Below are 17,522 nucleotides of genomic sequence, written 5' to 3'. Positions count from 1 at the left end.
AAATATTCCCACTGTTTTTCCAATAATATACAAGTAGTGAATGTTTATGAGTGCAATGGTACAAATAATTTCCTGAGGTGATGATGATGATGATTGAACATTTCATCACTACTGAACTAGTGTCTACAAACCAACCATTCCAAGAGAAAACCCACAGAATGCAACGTACTTTCTAAAAAGGGTAAATATTCTATTTTCGGTTTAGACTCGTTGCTAAGTGACTTATTAAGCAAGGCATAATAATTTTATAGATTTTGTTTTGTGTGTATTATTAATTATGGCTTATTCGATTTGGCAATCGATCTCATCTTGATTGATCGATATTATAATGTATATTATTTGAAGTAAGAATGGAACACAAAACTAGTTTTGTTATGCCAAGGCTAATTAAACATGTTAATCGAGGATTTTGTTCTGTATGTGTATTATTTGTAGCTTTTCGAGTTTAATGGCAATCGATCTCATCACGATTAATCGATATTAGAATGTATATTAGTAGAAGTAAGAAAGGATCAACACAAAACTAGCTTTGCTATGCCACGGTTAAACATGTTTCTAACGTTTGCTATAAGTGTTTGGATTTTGTTCAGACCTTCTTCTTCAGGTTGTAAGTATGGTTTACTTCAAAGTATTGATAGGTTCTAGGCATTATCTTAAGTGACGAAATAAGTACGGTAGGCTGGAAGAGAGCAATTTCTTCATGTCTAATATCAATATGATAAAAGATTGATTCCCACTAAAGCTTGCTTCCCACTAGCGACGCAACGTAACGCAACCTACGCAACGTAAGAAAATACCCTTCCAATAATTGTGTTTGCCCCCGCCTGCGTGAAATCAAACCTGCGATTTTTGCAGCATTGTTGCGTCGTCAGTTCTCACTTGTGATTACGCAATACATCACTTTGCGTCAATACGTCGCTGCGTTGCGTTCTAGTGGGAACCACGCTTTAGTCGCAACGCAAGACGAATTGACCAATCACAAGCGACAGTCGGAATAATCCATCGCTTGCCGCGGCTCCTTGTATTGTGTTCTTGTGGGAATCAAGATAAAACAGTAGGCCTACCACTGTCTGGGATCACGTACAAGGCAATTCACCATAGATAAATGTATGTAGTGATTTTGAATGGAATCGATTACTAAAGGACGGTTTGTACCATTCCAAATGATCCCAAATCTTGGAGAACATTCTCCAAATTAGGCCCTAGGTGATATTCGATTCGACATTCGATTTAGAGCGGCGCGCTCACTTGTGGTTGAATTTGGCTGGTCCTCACGAAGATCTTTCCGCTCCAAAATATAAACGAAACGAACGATTTAAATAATTATAGAATAATGAAAATACAAAAAACAATATCATGCAGCAAAATTATAATATTTTGTACAAAAGCATTATTATTAAGGACAAAAACAAAAATAACATCAACAATGCAATACTATGTCAGAAAAGAACAAACGCTACAATAAAATAATGACATTTATTACAAATAAATTAATCTATCAATGTCATCAGTTATGGAATAGGGCTATTACAACGTTTGGTATACACATACGAACGTTTCTTCTTTCAAATGGTTTTGGGTATTATTAGTAATGTATTATTGTTTTGCCAGTGGTTGAGATTGGCCGTAACAAACCAGCAGTGAGAAGTTCCAACTATGGATCGTATGGACCAGATCTCGTCAATGACGGAAACCTGGGAACCTTCGTACATACAGGTATTACAACTGCACTAAAGCAACGCAACGCAAGTCAGCCTTGACCAATCAAAAGTGATGGATTATTCGAAAGTGTCGTTTGTCATTGGTCAACTCGCTTGCGTTGCTCTTACGCCGTCGTTGTGTTGCATAATTAGCATAGGCCTATCGGTAATTCTATTACACGTAATAGGCAACAAGTGAGTTGACCAATCACAAAAGACAGTCGGATGATCCATCACGTCATGATTGGTCAAATTACTTGTGGAGCGATTACGTCCCTGCGTCCTAGAGTAGGAACAAAAATCTAGCTTTGATGGATTATTTATCCATGCTTTAAAGTTAGTATTCTAAAGTTAAACCTGCACTATATTTGATATCGAAGATCCTAAAGCTTGGTTCTCACTAGCGACGCAAAGTAACGCAATCTACGCGACGTAAGAAAATGCCCTTCCAATCATTGTGTTTGCCACCGCCTGCGTGAAATCAAACCTACGATGTTTGCATATTGCGTCGTCGGTTCCCACTTGTGATTACGCAATACAGCACTTTGCGTCGATATGTCACTGCGTTGCGTTCTAGTGGGAACCACGCTTAAGACAGTGCTAGAATATATGAGGTTATGTCGACACAGCCGGTACCTGCACTATATTGTGGATACATAATACGATGATAATAATATCCGGGATTTCTAATATCCTACCTCTAAGCGCTGTACGAAAACTCCAACCAAGCCACAAAAGAAACCCAAACCGATGATTGAGTGATAATTTTGTTATTCTTGAATCAAAAAACCTACAAACGTAATCTCTACAATCTGTAAAATAATGTTTAGTATTTTATAACATTTGTTTATTTTATTTAAGGAAATGAATTATCACCGTATGTATACATCGATCTTTTGGATATGTATTATGTTAAGCAAGTAAAAATTATCAATAGACAAGATTGTAAGTATAATCATCGTTTTAGAATGTTGTGTACAGTACTTGAAAGGGAATACTGGTTTGGTTTTCATAGAATAAAGTTGATGGTTTCTATGACGCAGCACAAGGACGTGACGCAACGGAAAGCGAGTTGACCAATGACAAATGACAGTTCGAATAATCAATTGCTTGTGATTGATCAAAATTGAGTTGCATTTGCGTACTTGCGTTAAGCTCTGTCTACACTATCAAATCATATGTGACAAAAATATGTGACGTGGCCATGGACATGATGGCGTCATATCACTACCATATCTGGGGCATAGCAATACCATATTTGGGCACATCACACTTTTTAGTCGAATTGATTGGTGTAGACAGAGCTTTACGCCTTAGAGTGGGATCTAACATTGAAAACTCTGCCACAACCAGCGTAAAAAGACTCTTCTATCAATTTCGCATCCCCTCTGTTTAAAGTGTACCGTACCGTACAAATGTTAATCTATTTCTAAGCTCTTTCAGTGATTACGCCCTTTTTTGGTTGAAAAATACGTGAATTTATTACGCGAAATGCACAAAAACTGACGCTTTCTTTTCCAAAAATAAATTGGACTTGTGGAAGGTTACTTTTTTCTAGCTTATGGTATTATTAATATAAATAGAAAATTTTATCGAATGAACAGAGTGTTTCTGATGATGTTTTGAACAGGTTGTCAAAATCGGGTGACAGGTGGCATTGTTAGAATAGGTGCATCAGTGGATAACATATTCGCAAATGTAGCTTGTGGAGAACCTATAGCTGCAGGTGAAACGTCAAATTCAGCAGTCATTTACAGAGATTGCGAACTGACCGAATTAGTTCGATATGTCAGCTTGTCTTTAGACGGTATTCGAGAGTATATAAACATTGCTGAAATAGAGGTTTATACTAATGGTATGTATATTTAGTATTGATAAAACAATTATTATCAATAAAATGTTCTTTTTTTTAATCCTATCGAGTCAACGCCACTAACAGGTTGGCTACAATCTTAATATAAAAACTACCGATAAAAAATATAATTCTTTAAAACAGACATACAGAACATCGAACATATAAAGACCATAGTAGAAGTTAACTAAGTGGTAATAAAGGGAAAGAAGTAATGTGCCATTTTAAAAAAAAATATCGATATTGGTCTTATTTCCCTTAAAGACCCGTTACATTGATACGTATCATATAGTAAAAACTAGCCTTTTAAATGTAATGTGATTGCTCAATTCAGCAACTGAATTCTTATTTTTTTCCTTAGCGCTAACTTATAATAATCACTGCTATGAATATTTTCTTGTTGCTGCAACATGGAGTGAAGCAAAATTAGACTGTGAGAGTCGTTCTTCGACGCTCGTTACAATAAACACTGAAGACGAGCTTACCCATTTGATGTCGTCATTCAGCTCATCTACATGCACGTGGACAGGTCTTAATGACATCACAACTGAAGGAGAACCTGATTGGTTGACTCATGATACTCCGGTGTATTCCAACTACAGCACTGCCAACAACGATGCAACTGACTGTTTTTCTATGACTACTGATGACACTCTATTACGTAATGAAGATTGCAATTCTGAATTAGTTTATATTTGTGAAGGTGAGTTCACACTGCGTTGCATTAAACGCCCCTCTTTTCCACCCACCCCACCCCAACTACCCTATTAAATAACCAGATCTAATTTGAATATCTTTCTGAATTAACGTATAAGTTTAATAAACATTTAATTCGAAAACTTGTTCGTACAACAAAGTAAATCACATGACGTGCGTATACAAAATTAAAGCTTGGTTTCGACTTGGACGCAACGCAACGACGTAGGTGCAACGCAAGTGAGTTGACCAATCACAAGCGACAGATACTCAATTAAAAATAACAATGAGCTGCATGTAGTTGTAAATTTACACCCAAAAAAAATAAACTTCCCCACACACACATTGAAAAAAATAAACTTAAAAAACCCTTATAAATACGGTAAAAAAAATAGAGCCTAACTATTTTTTAAATGAAATAAAATACAGTAAATTTTCAATTATTAACAACCTGCATTTTATATCTTACAGCAAGGGCCACCAGCTATCAAACCTATGAGGTTGGCTCAAGAGACAAAATCCCGACTGATGAGTTCGTATTAAAGCGTATGCTAGCTATCAGGCCAGGCCTATGCTCACTGGGATGCACTACATTGGATGCTTGTACTTCGTTTTCATTTAATTTCATGACAAATGAGTGTAAACTTAGTAGTAGTACAGGTCAGGATAACCAACTTACAGATGAGCAATTCGCTAATTTATACATAATAAATTCTTCTGGTTTAACTTGTTAAAAATAACGATATAAAACAAAGAGGAAAAAAAGACGTACAAAAGAACAAAACAAAACATGACGGATTCACTGTCAAGTGGCTCACCAAAATAAAAAATGAAAAGAGATATGCAATTATATCTAAATATGAACAATGTTTCTATGAATTTTATATGAACACATGTTATAAGTTTATTTGTAGACTGGAAGATAGTACAAACAAACTATAGGTAAAACTGTCTATAGTTACACATTTTCGACGCTAAATGTTAACAGAATGGCACTTCTCAGAGCTTAAGTTGTTTTTATTTATTTTTTTTCTTTTTACTGATGTTTTATGATGATGACCTAACAACAGCTTATCGCCTGTAGTTAATCCAGAAGTACCTTTTCCGAGTTTTCCAAAAGCATATTTTACTTTGTCAGCCATTATTTCGGACGGCAAAAACGTGCTACTTACTGTGTACTGTGTGAGCAAGGCTAGTAGAAAATTACAGCATGCGAAATTTATGACGAAATATGATGCTGCCCTCAACGGACACTACTAAATGTTAACAGAATTGGCTTAAATTAGGAATTAAACTAGGCCTATAATGATATAGTCTACAATTACAATGTATTTATCGAAACAATGAATTTAAATAAATAAAAATTCGATATCAAGAATCGCTTAAAAAATATTCCCACTGTTTTTCCAATAATATACAAGTAGTGAATGTTTATGAGTGCAATGGTACAAATAATTTCATGAGGTGAAAGATGATGCGATGATTGAACATTTCATCACTGCTGAACTAGTGTCTACAAACCAACAGTTGATTTCAACAACCATTCCAAGATAAAACCCACAGAATGTAACGTACTTTCTAAAAAGGATAAATAATATTCTATTTTTAAATTTCGGTTTAGACTCGTTGCTAAGTGACTTATTAAGCAAGGCATAATCATTTTATAGATTTTGTTTTGTGTGTTTTATGTATGGCTTATTCGATTTGGCAATCGATCTCATCTTGATTGATCGATATTATAATGTATATTATTTGAAGTAAGAATGGAACACAAAACTAGTTTTGTTATGCCAAGACTAATTAAACATGTTAATCGTGGATTATGTTCTGTATGTGTATTATTTGTAGCTTTTCGAGTTTAATGGCAATCGATCTCATCACGATTAATCGATATTAGAATGTATATTAGTAGAAGTAAGAAAGGATCAACACAAAACTAGCTTTGTTCTGCCACGGTTAAACATGTTTCTAACGTTTGCTATAAGTGTTTGGATTTTGTTCAGACCTTCTTCTTCAGGTTGTAAGTATGGCTTACTTCAAAGTATTGATAGGTTCTAGGCATTATCTTAAGTGACGAAATAAGTACGGTAGGCTGGAAGAGAGCAATTTCTTCATGTCTAATATCAATATGATAAAAGATTGATTCCCACTAAAGCTTGGTTCCCACTGGCGACGCAACGTAACGCAACCTACGCAACGTAAGAAAATACCCTTCCAATAATTGTGTTTGCCCCCGCCTGCGTGAAATCAAACCTGCGATTTTTGCAGCATTGTTGCGTCGTCAGTTCTCACTTGTGATTACGCAATACATCACTTTGCGTCAATGCGTCGCTGCGTTGCGTTCTAGTGGGAATCAAGATAAAACAGTAGGCCTACCACTCTGTCTGGAGTCACGTACAAGGCAATTCACCATAGATAAATGTATGTAGTGATTTTAAATGGAATCTATTACTAAAGGACGGTTTGTACCATTCCAAATGATCCCAAATCTTGGAGAACATTCTCCAAATTAGGCCCTAGGTGATATTCGATTCGACATTCGATTTAGAGCGGCGCGCTTGTGGTTGAATTTGGCTGGTCCTCACGAAGATCTTTCCGCTCCAAAATATAAACGAAACGAACGATTTAAATAATTATAGAATAATGAAAATACAAAAAACAATATCATGCAGCAAAATTATAATATTTTGTACAAAAGCATTATTATTAAGGACAAAAACAAAAATAACATCAACAATGCAATACTATGTCAGAAAAGAACAAACGCTACAATAAAATAATGACATTTATTACAAATAAATTAATCTATCAATGTCATCAGTTATGGAATAGGGCTATTACAACGTTTGGTATACACATACGAACGTTTCTTCTTTCAAATGGTTTTGGGTATTATTAGTAATGTATTATTGTTTTGCCAGTGGTTGAGATTGGCCGTAACAAACCAGCAGTGAGAAGTTCCAACCATGGATCGTATGGACCAGATCTCGTCAATGACGGTAACCTGGGAACCTTCGTACATACAGGTATTACAACTGCACTAAAGCAACGCAACGCAAGTCAGCCTTGACCAATCAAAAGTGATGGATTATTCGAAAGTGTCGTTTGTCATTGGTCAACTCGCTTGCGTTGCTCTTACGCCGTCGTTGTGTTGCATAATTAGCTTATAGGCCTATACGATAATTCTATTACACGTCCATAGGCAACACAAGTGAGTTGACCAAACACAAAAGACAGTCGGATGATCCAGCACGTCCTGATTGGTCAAATTACTTGTGGAGCGATTACGTCCCTGCGTCCTAGAGTAGGAACAAAAATCTAGCTTTGATGAATTATATTATCCATGCTTTAAGCCTAAAGTTAGTATTCTAAAGTTAAACCTGCACTATATTTGATATCGAAGATCCTAAAGCTTGGTTCTCACTAGCGACGCAAAGTAACGCAATCTACGCAACGTAAGAAAATGCCCTTCCAATCATTGTGTTTGCCCCCGCTTGCGTGAAATCAAACCTACGATGTTTGCATATTGAGTCGTCGGTTCCCACTTGTGATAACGCAATACAACACTTTGCGTCGATATGTCACTGCTTTGCGTTCTAGTGGGAACCACGCTTAAGACAGTGCTAGAATATATGAGATTATGTCGACACAGCCGGGTACCTGCACTATATTGTGGATACATGATACGATGATAATATCTTCCTGGATTTCTAATATCCTACCTCTAAGCGCTGTACAAAAACTCCAACCAAGCCAAAAAAAAACCCCAAACCGATGATTGAGTGATAATTTGTTATTCTGGAATCAAAAAACCTACAAACGTAAATTTCTACAATCTGTAAAATAATGTTTAGTGTATTTTTTAACATTTGTTTATTTTATTTAAGGACATGAATTATCACCGTATGTATACATCGATCTTTTGGATATGTATTATGTTAAGCAAGTCAAAATTATCAATAGACAAGATTGTAAGTATAGTCATTCTTTTAGAATTTTGTGTACAGTACTTGAAAGAGAATACTGGTTTGGTTTTCATAGAATAAAGCTTGTATGGTTTCTATACAGAAACGCAGAACAGGGACGTGACGCAACGGAAAGCGAGTTGATCAACTACAAGTGACAGTTCGATTGCTTGTGATTGATCAACTTACTTGAGTTGCACTTGCGTTAAGCTCTGTCCACACTATCAAACCTTACGTGACAAAAATATGTGATGTGCCCATGGACATGATGACGTCATATCACTACCATATCTGGGCATATCAATACCATATTTTTTAGTAGAATTGATTGGTGTAGATAGAGCTTTACGCCCTCTAGAGTGGGAACTAACCTTGAAAACTCTGCCACAACCATAACAACGCAGCGTAAAAAGACTCTTCTATTAATTTCGCATCCCCTCTGTTTAAAGCGTACCGTACGTACAAATTTTAATGTATTTCAAAGCTGTTTCAGTGATTACGCCCTTTTTTGGTTTAAAAATACGTGAATTTATTACGCGACATGCACAAAAACTGACGCTTTCTTTTCCAAAAATAAATTGGACTTGTGGAAGGTTACTTTTTTCTAGCTCATGGTATTAATTATTAATATAAATAGAAAATTATATCGAATGAACAGAGTGTTTCTGATGATGTTTTGAACCGGTTGTCAAAATCGGGTGACAGGTGGCATTGTTAGAATAGGTGCATCAGTGGATAACATATTCGCAAATGTAGCTTGTGGAGAACCTATAGCTGCAAGTGAAACTTCAAATTCAACAGTCATTTACAGAGATTGCGAACTGACCGAATTAGTTCGATATGTCAGCTTGTCTTTAGACGGTATTCGAGAGTATATAAACATTGCTGAAATAGAGGTTTATACTAATGGTATGTATATTTAGTATTGATAAAACAAAGTCGGTTGTACACTGGAAATCATCGCCACTAACAGTATCTTAATAAAAAACTACCGATCAAAAATATAATTCTTTAAAACAGATATACAATGTAGAACATCGAACAAATTATAAAGACGATAGTACAAGTTAACTAAGTGTAAGAAGTAATGCCACTTTTTTTAAATATCGATATTGGTCTTATTTCCCTTAAAGACCCGTTACGTTGATACACGTATCATCGTCCTATATAGTTTAACTAGCCTTTTAAAACCATATTTAATGAGGGTGAATCCATCCAACAATTTCCGATCATTAGGGACCCTCATAGGTTCACAAGACATTGCAAGTCTTTGGGAGTGGAGTTGTAATTTTGTCCTTAGAAAATTGACATTTGACGGGGCTTGAACCCAGGACCCTTGGAGTGGTAGCCATGCATCATAACCACCAAGCCACAACTCCACTCCAAATGCTGATTGCTGAATACGGCAACTGAATTCTTATTTTTTCTTAGCGCAAGTTTTAAGAACTTACAATAATCACTGCTATGAATATTCCCTTGTTGCTGCAACATGGAGTGAAGCAAAATTAGATTGTGAGAGTCGATCTTCAACGCTCGTTACAATAAATACTGAAGACGAGCTTACCCATTTGATGTCGTCATTCAGCTCATCTACATGCACGTGGACAGGTCTTAATGACATCACAACTGAAGGAGAACCTGATTGGTTGACTCGTGATACTCCGGTGTATTCCAACTACAGCACTGCCAACAACGATGCAAATGACTGTTTTTCTATGACTACTGATGACACTCTATTACGTAATGAAGATTGCAATTCTGAATTAGTTTATATTTGTGAAGGTGAGTTCACACTGCGTTGCATTAAACGCTCCTCTTTTCCACCCACCCCACCCCAACTACCCTATTAAATAACCAGATCTAATTTGAATATCTTTCTGAATTAACGTATAAGTTTAATAAACATTTAATTCGAAAACTTGTTCGTACAACAAAGTAAATCACATGACGTGCGTATACAAAATTAAAGCTTGGTTTCGACTTGGACGCAACGCAACGACGTAGGTGCAACGCAAGTGAGTTGACCAATCACAAGCGACAGATACTCAATTAAAAATGAGCTACATGTAGTTGTAAATTTACACCCAAAAAAATAAACTTCCCCACACACACATTGAAAAAAATAAACTCCCTCGAACAAGCGCCCCCTAAAAACCTTATAAATACGGTAAAAAAATAGAGCATAACTATTTTTAAAATGAAATAAAATACAGTAAATTTTCAATTATTATCAACCTGCATTTTATATCTTACAGCAAGGGTCACCAGCTATCAAACCTATGAGGTTGGCTCAAGAGACAAAATCCCGACTGATGAGTTCGTATTAAAGCGTATGCTAGCTATCAGCCCAGGGCTATGCTCACTGGGATGTACTACATTGGATCATGGAGATGATTGGATGCTTGTACTTCGTTTTCATTTAATTTCATGACAAATGAGTGTAAACTTAGTAAGAGTACAGGTCAGGATAATCAACTTACAGATGAGCAATTCGCTAATTTATACATAATAAATTCTTCTGGTTTAACTTGTTAAAAATAACGATATAAAACAAAGCGGAAAAAAAGACGTACAAAAGAACAAAACAAAACATGACGGATTCACTGTCAAGTGGCTCACCAAAATAAAAAATGAAAAGAGATATGCAATATATCTAAATATGAACAATGTTTCTATGAATTTTATAGGAAAACATGTTATAAGTTTATTTGTAGACTGGAAGATAGTACAAACAAACTATAGTTAAAACTGTCTATAGTTACACATTTCGACGCTAAATGTTAACAGAATGGCACTTCTCAGAGCTTAAGTTGTTTTTATTTATTTTTTTTCTTTTTACTGATGTTTTATGATGATGATTGATGTGCTTTATTTTCTTTTTTTTGTATGGCTTGTAAATTGCTGAAATAAAGTTGACTGTTATTATTATTATTATTAAAATAATATAGTAACATTCTGAAATGAATATTTCAAAACCAATGCATAGTTAAAATTTTAAATATATAAAACATAAACAACCATGAATTTATATTTGTTGATATAAGAATGTTTAAAACTCTTCAACAAAAAAATGTATGCATCAGCGCCATTTTAATTTGCTACTTTGCTATCTAACGAAGTAGAGTATTGCACTGCATGCTGCGGTGAGCAGAACATTTGTAGAATTACATGGCAGCATACCGAACTTTAAATTTGTGTCATTGATAACGATAACGTGGTGGTAGTGGTAGATAATGATGGTGATGGTGAAACCATCGGTAGTCGATTATGATGGGGATACCATCGGTAGTCGATGGTGATGGTGAAACCATCGGTAGTCGATTATGATGGGGATACCATCGGTAGTCGATTATGATGGGGATACCATCGGTAGTCGATTATGATGGGGATACCATCGGTAGTCGATGGTGATGGTGAAACCATCGGTAGTCGATTATGATGGAGATACCATCGGTAGTCGATTATGATGGGGATACCATCGGTATTCGATGGTGATGGTGAAACCATCGGTAGTCGATTATGATGGGGATACCATCGGTAGTCGATGGTGATGGTGAAACCATCGGTAGTCGATTATGATGGGGATACCATCGGTAGTTGATGGTGATGGTGAAACCATCGGTAGTCGATTATGATGAGGATACCATCGGTATCGATTATGATGGGGATACCATCGGTAGTCGATTATGATGGTGAAAGCATCGGTAGTCGATTATGATCAGGATACCATCGGTAGTCGATTATGATGGTGAAACCATCGGTAGTCGATTATGATGGGGATACCATCCGGTAGTCGATTATGATGGTGAAACCATCGGTAGTCGATTATGATGGTGGAACCATCGGTAGTCGATTATGATGGTGAAACCATCGGTATTCGACTGAGGGGATACCAATGGTAATATTGATGGGTCAACTGAGGTGATACCATTGGTAGTTGATTGTGATGGTGAAACCATTGGTAGTCGACTGAGGTGATACCAATAGTAATATAGTGATGGTGATACCAATGGTAATCGATAGTTATTGTGATACCAATGTATAGAAACAAAATATGTTAAGTTACTATATAAAACACTATCTATGGAAATTATCTTTTTCTAATGTAAAAACTGACAAATAGAAATGAAGACGCCGAAGACGCTTAAAGAATATTTGTTTATACTATTCAATCGATATAAATAATCAATATGTAATCATAATACTAATTGATATTGGCCATGGAACTACAGAATAAATTTATATAGGTCCAAATGACTTAAATGTAGGTCAATCATAACCAATTAGGAATTTGTAAAATGGGTCGAACACAAACAAATACCCTGGCGTATACATAAAGTATTGTTTTCATTACCAATCGTACTGTTTTCACGTATATGTTCGTGTGATGCGTTATATAATACTGTATTGATTTCACGTAGGCCTAATTAATTTAATATAATTTTGCACATTATCAATTATATTGATTTAGTATGAAAGCTAAATATAGCTACTGCGTATTAATATTATTATTACACTATTATTACTTCTCTGTTAATAAACACTTACTAAAAGTAGGCCTAAGTCATTTGTTACTGAAGAATCAACAATCAATTTGAAAACGCAATTTAAGCGGCAGGTAATTATTTTCAAATTTTACTTCATTCACGTTTTTATTTTCCATACCAAAACCGTTGTTTCCGGGTGTAAAAGATATGATTCAAACTTTCCATTTCAAATGCGTAATGTGAATAGAGCAAGTAGGGCATAGGGCAAGGTAAGTTAAGGCTAACTCCGGCAGCGTAGTACGACGAGGCCCGACGAGTCCGCTCGTCGAGAGAAAATTAAACATGTTTGAAGTTCTCTCCACGACATAAAAACTACCCCGACGCTATCCCAAGACGAATCGTCTCGTCGGGATTCAACTACGGGATTCAACAGCACCGAGACGTTCCGTCGGGCCTCGTCGTACGATGCTATGTTGGCCTTAATCAGGAGACAAGACGGCAGATTTTCGCAGTCTAGTGTCTTACATAATACTACGTTCGAGTGTCGGGTGGTTAACTTCTGTTATAAAGCAAATGAAAATTATGTGTCGTTGTTTTTCAATATTTTTCTACTTCATGAAGAAGTCAATCAAACCATTGCTTCGTTTTTTTCAATAATAAAAATATGAATATTTACTTATAAAGATTCACCCACTCTCGATTCTACTAAAAAAAGTGTAAACAGCAAAATGATAATAGGCCTACAATGTGGCTTTGATTTGTTTTTTTATTGGCGCAATACAAATGTTTGACTATTACTATAGTGTAAGCTGTATTCAATGTTGCTGTGTTTTCTAAATTGCTAATTCTTCTGTAGGCGCCAAATACAGCTTCACAGTATAAATTAATTAATCAATCAATCAACTATAGGCCTATTTATGTACGTGTGGCGAGCTGCTTATTGACTTTCAATTGCAGGCGGTTATCTAATTCATTCATTCAAATTTTATTGTCCAGACGAATTGAAATGAATGTACTATTAGTGTTGACCGAACTCGCCGTATTTATTGCTCGTGTATCTGCCAGTGGTAAGTAGGCCTACTTTTTTTTTGATTCATTTACTATTTAAAAAAAAAGTCCGGAATGATAATGCGTGAGTAAGTCAGATGGGGTATCACGAAAAAAAAAATGTGTCAAATAAAAAATTATTTGAAAATAGGCCAAACTCTCCAAAAGTTTAAACAAAGCCTAATCTGTTTTTATCCAGAGGAAATTGCACATGGAAAATCAGCTTATAGTAGCACGTGTATTGATGATAATCATTGGGCGCCAGAGCATATAAACGATGGACTAGATAACAGATGCACGCATTCGCGTAAGTATGCCAGTAATTAAAGCTCTTTTGGATCTTTCGTTCTCCCAGGGAAGAATTCATTCTTCTCTGGTTCTCCCAAACATTTTTAATAATGTAACGACAATGGTGATATTAAACAAAAACGATACGATGGCGGCAATGTATCGTCGTGATGATGAAAGTGGTGTACGCTATTAGTCAAATGTTACATTCATAAGAGTTTATTTATGGAACACTAATTTTATCACCAAAGACTGTTTAAAGTTAAAATTGAACGAAGGAAGATTTTAAGAAAGATTTCACTTGGTTCACTGTAGCATCCAAATAAATTATAATTATTATAATTGCCGTATTTATTGAGGTAATTCTGTGGGTATCAGTGGCTGGATCTCAATGGAGAAAAAATCAATAAGTTAAAGTAAAACAGTCAGAAAAATTAGCTTTCTAGCAACACTAGCCCTTTATCAGTGCAAGTTAATTGTTATACTATATCGCTATAATTATTATATATTATTATAATGAGCTAATACCTTATGTATACATCGATCTTGAAGACATTTATTCTATACAACGAGTGGAAATAACTAACAGGCTGGAGGACTGTAAGTAAGAATATTGCAATTGTGATAATATATTCCAAAATCCACCTACTTATTTTGTCAATATGTCTCTACACGTATACAAGTTAATTTACTTTAAAACCCACCAAATACACGTACTTTCTTTTCGTTAGAAATGATACTGCACATTAAATTTCATTCATTTCATCTTTTATTTCGGAAAAAAGAATACAGAGTACAAAATTCTTAATAGCTAAAGAACAAATTACAAGTGTATACATTATTATAAATAATTTGACCAAATTGTCAAATTGGTTTTTAGTTAAATTTAACTGTTTATTTGGTAAGCGCCATTATTTTTTTTTTCATCATAACTTATTTTTTGTGGATCAATCTATTGCATAAATAAATAAAACCATACAAAAAGTCTTTAAAAAAGTTTGATTTCATTTTTTTTCCGAGGGCAAATATACATATTGAAAATAACTAATTCCAACTTTTTAGTTGTATTTTAATCGTTTATGAACGTCATTGAACTAATCGCATTGCATTCCAACAGGTTGTAAATATCGGACGGTTGGTGGCGTTATCAGAATTGGAATGTCAGATGACGTACAAACCAAGCTTGTGGGGACCCAATAACAACAAGCGAAGTTGATGCTAGTCAACTTATAGTGAAAGAATTTAGTCGGTCGGTTTTTTGGGAAGATATGTTAGTGTTTCAATAGAAAACGATTTTATATGGCCATTGAATATCTGTGAAGTTAAAGTGTTTATCGACGGTAAATATTATTCGTATTATAAACATAATCACATCATCAGATTTAGGACTAACATCATATTGACGCAGGAGGAGGAGGCTAAGGCAAAACAACAATTTCTTAACACTTTAAACATTTTTGGCGTCTTTATGTATATACTGTAAAATTATTAGTGTTCGATATCATGATGTGATAGATAATATATAGAATGTTAAGTTTACATAGACGAATCGTCTATGTAAACTTAACATTCTATAAATTATCTAACTTAAAAGTTATTAAACCGTGTAGAGCTGACGACGATTCAGCTTTGGCCCATATGGCGTGTCATCGCTACTTGAGCAGCTGGAATTTAGTTACGAAGGAAAAGTAAAATAAAAATGGCGAAAAATTCGATTGGTGAATGTAACTTGTTTCAATAATTATTAAATTTTACTATAATAAATGAGAGTATCATATATCAAAACATTATGAATACATACTTATTGTTTTTTTAACCTTCAGCAAGGTTATACAACAACAATTGCTATAAAGTATCTGATACTCCAAAAACCTGGAGCGATGCCAAGGCAGCATGTGAAAGTCAATTCTCAACGCTTCTGACCATCAACACAGAGGACGAGAGAACTCATTTGACTAGCTTGACGTCATCATTTAGCTCCTTCCGTCTCAATGACATCGAGCAAGAAGGTAATCCGAAATGGTTGACCAGTGACACTCCGACTTACATGAACTATGCCATTGCAGAAAGTGGAGATGAGTCTGACGACATGGACTGCTTCAGAATTGCCGCCAATGATGGATCCTTACGCCACGCATATTGTAACTCAGAAATGTACTATATATGTGAAAGTAAGAATATATTTATATATCATAATTATAAATTATAATGTCACTCTTCATGGATGATAATGTCTAGAATGGCTTGGTGATTCAGTCCTGGATGCTCATTATGCATCTATCTTTGTGCAAGGTGTTGCCAACATACAAGACACTATACACTAGTGCATCTTGGTCTTGTATAATTATTATATTACCGTACATGTTTTCTTTTATAGAAAAATCTGTCGCTTACAACAGGTTTGAAATCACTTCACAAAACAAATCTCCAACCTCAGAGTACGTGATAAGAAACCTGCTCTCTACGACTCCTGGAACATGTTCACTAGAATGCGGCAATGTGGACGCGTGTAGTTCGTTTTCATACAATAGAAAAACAAACGAGTGTATTATTAGTACCAGTACAGGTCAAGATGGAGAACTTACTGATGCTGAAATGGTTGATTTTTACTTAGTAACATTTTCACAAGCAGTGTGCATTACAGTCAACTAGTATTTTAGTTTAAGATTTTAACTTTAAATAAACTTAAGTTGTTATGCCTATTTAGTCATTTCAAGACTGGATATTCATGCATTTTGAAATAAAATTGACTTGTTGCAATCTGAGTGATAAGTGATTACAATATTCATTAATGTTTAAATTTCAGAAATAGTAGAACAACAATTGTTTTATTAAACCATCTTGGAATAAATATACATGGTAACTGTTGTAAACTGATCAACCAAATTATAGAACAACGATTCTTTCGACTAAATCCACAGCAACAAAAAATGATGACGAATAACGGGAAATCATGCCAACAATTATGTAAACAAAATATGGTTTAAAAAACAACAACAAATACAGTAATGGTGTAGTTAATTGATGATGGACAATAGTTTTGTAATGAAAATAACGTTCAAAATGTCAAAAGAGAAGAAAAAGAAACAATGCTTATAATGGGTAGAAAATAAATAAAATTAATTGAACAAACTGATGCTGAAAATGTTGATTTTTACTCTGTTACCTTTTCAAAAAAACAGTGTGCACTAAATTCAACTGAAGAGCATATATGCGTACTATTTACTTTTACCAATTAAAAGTAGAACATTTCCTTTTGGAATCTATATATAAATTTACGTAAGGGAAAAATTCGGTAAATCGCGCCTTACTTCTAGAATTTTTACTCGAGGCCCTACTGTTAGATTATAAACACATAATATACAAATAAACTATATTACTGACAGTTGCTTCTCAACTTTTGTATTAATTAATAAATACAACAAAAATAAATGTCGTAGTGGTGTATCGTCACATGTACTTTACTATTTCAATCGACTATGACAGT

General features: G+C 34.9%; 4 protein-coding genes across 4 annotated transcripts; all 4 read left to right on the top strand.

Annotated features, from left to right (window-relative positions):
• Positions 1 to 547: 547 nt before the first annotated feature.
• LOC144835584 (fucolectin-1-like) lies at positions 548 to 4,045 on the top strand. Its single transcript, XM_078690665.1, has 6 exons — positions 548 to 607; positions 1,612 to 1,716; positions 2,562 to 2,645; positions 3,331 to 3,555; positions 3,914 to 3,972; positions 4,028 to 4,045. The coding sequence occupies exons 1-6, from the start codon at positions 550 to 552 to the stop codon at positions 4,043 to 4,045; spliced, it is 549 nt and encodes a 182-aa protein (XP_078546791.1). The 5' UTR covers positions 548 to 549.
• On the top strand, positions 4,045 to 4,982 carry LOC144858935 (uncharacterized). The gene is made up of 2 exons (XM_078715086.1): positions 4,045 to 4,255; positions 4,720 to 4,982. Exons 1-2 carry the CDS (start codon positions 4,045 to 4,047, stop codon positions 4,980 to 4,982), a joined length of 474 nt encoding a protein of 157 aa, XP_078571212.1.
• A 1,226-nt stretch (positions 4,983 to 6,208) lies between these two features.
• On the top strand, positions 6,209 to 11,487 carry LOC144835583 (uncharacterized). Its single transcript, XM_078690664.1, has 6 exons — positions 6,209 to 6,268; positions 7,170 to 7,274; positions 8,136 to 8,219; positions 8,919 to 9,122; positions 9,645 to 9,995; positions 10,469 to 11,487. The coding sequence occupies exons 1-6, from the start codon at positions 6,211 to 6,213 to the stop codon at positions 10,642 to 10,644; spliced, it is 978 nt and encodes a 325-aa protein (XP_078546790.1). The 5' UTR covers positions 6,209 to 6,210; the 3' UTR covers positions 10,645 to 11,487.
• A 3,459-nt stretch (positions 11,488 to 14,946) lies between these two features.
• Positions 14,947 to 16,687, top strand: LOC144835582 (uncharacterized). Its single transcript, XM_078690662.1, has 3 exons — positions 14,947 to 15,375; positions 15,859 to 16,206; positions 16,413 to 16,687. The coding sequence occupies exons 2-3, from the start codon at positions 16,083 to 16,085 to the stop codon at positions 16,685 to 16,687; spliced, it is 399 nt and encodes a 132-aa protein (XP_078546788.1). The 5' UTR covers positions 14,947 to 15,375; positions 15,859 to 16,082.
• The last annotated feature ends 835 nt before the right edge of the window (positions 16,688 to 17,522 follow it).

The sequence above is a fragment of the Antedon bifida genome, chromosome 2 (genome assembly GCF_963402885.1).
Source record: "Antedon bifida chromosome 2, ecAntBifi1.1, whole genome shotgun sequence".
NCBI classification, from domain to species: Eukaryota; Metazoa; Echinodermata; class Crinoidea; order Comatulida; family Antedonidae; genus Antedon; species Antedon bifida.
The sequence above is the reverse complement of the archived record's forward strand: the minus strand, read 5'-3'. Positions and strand labels throughout refer to the sequence as shown.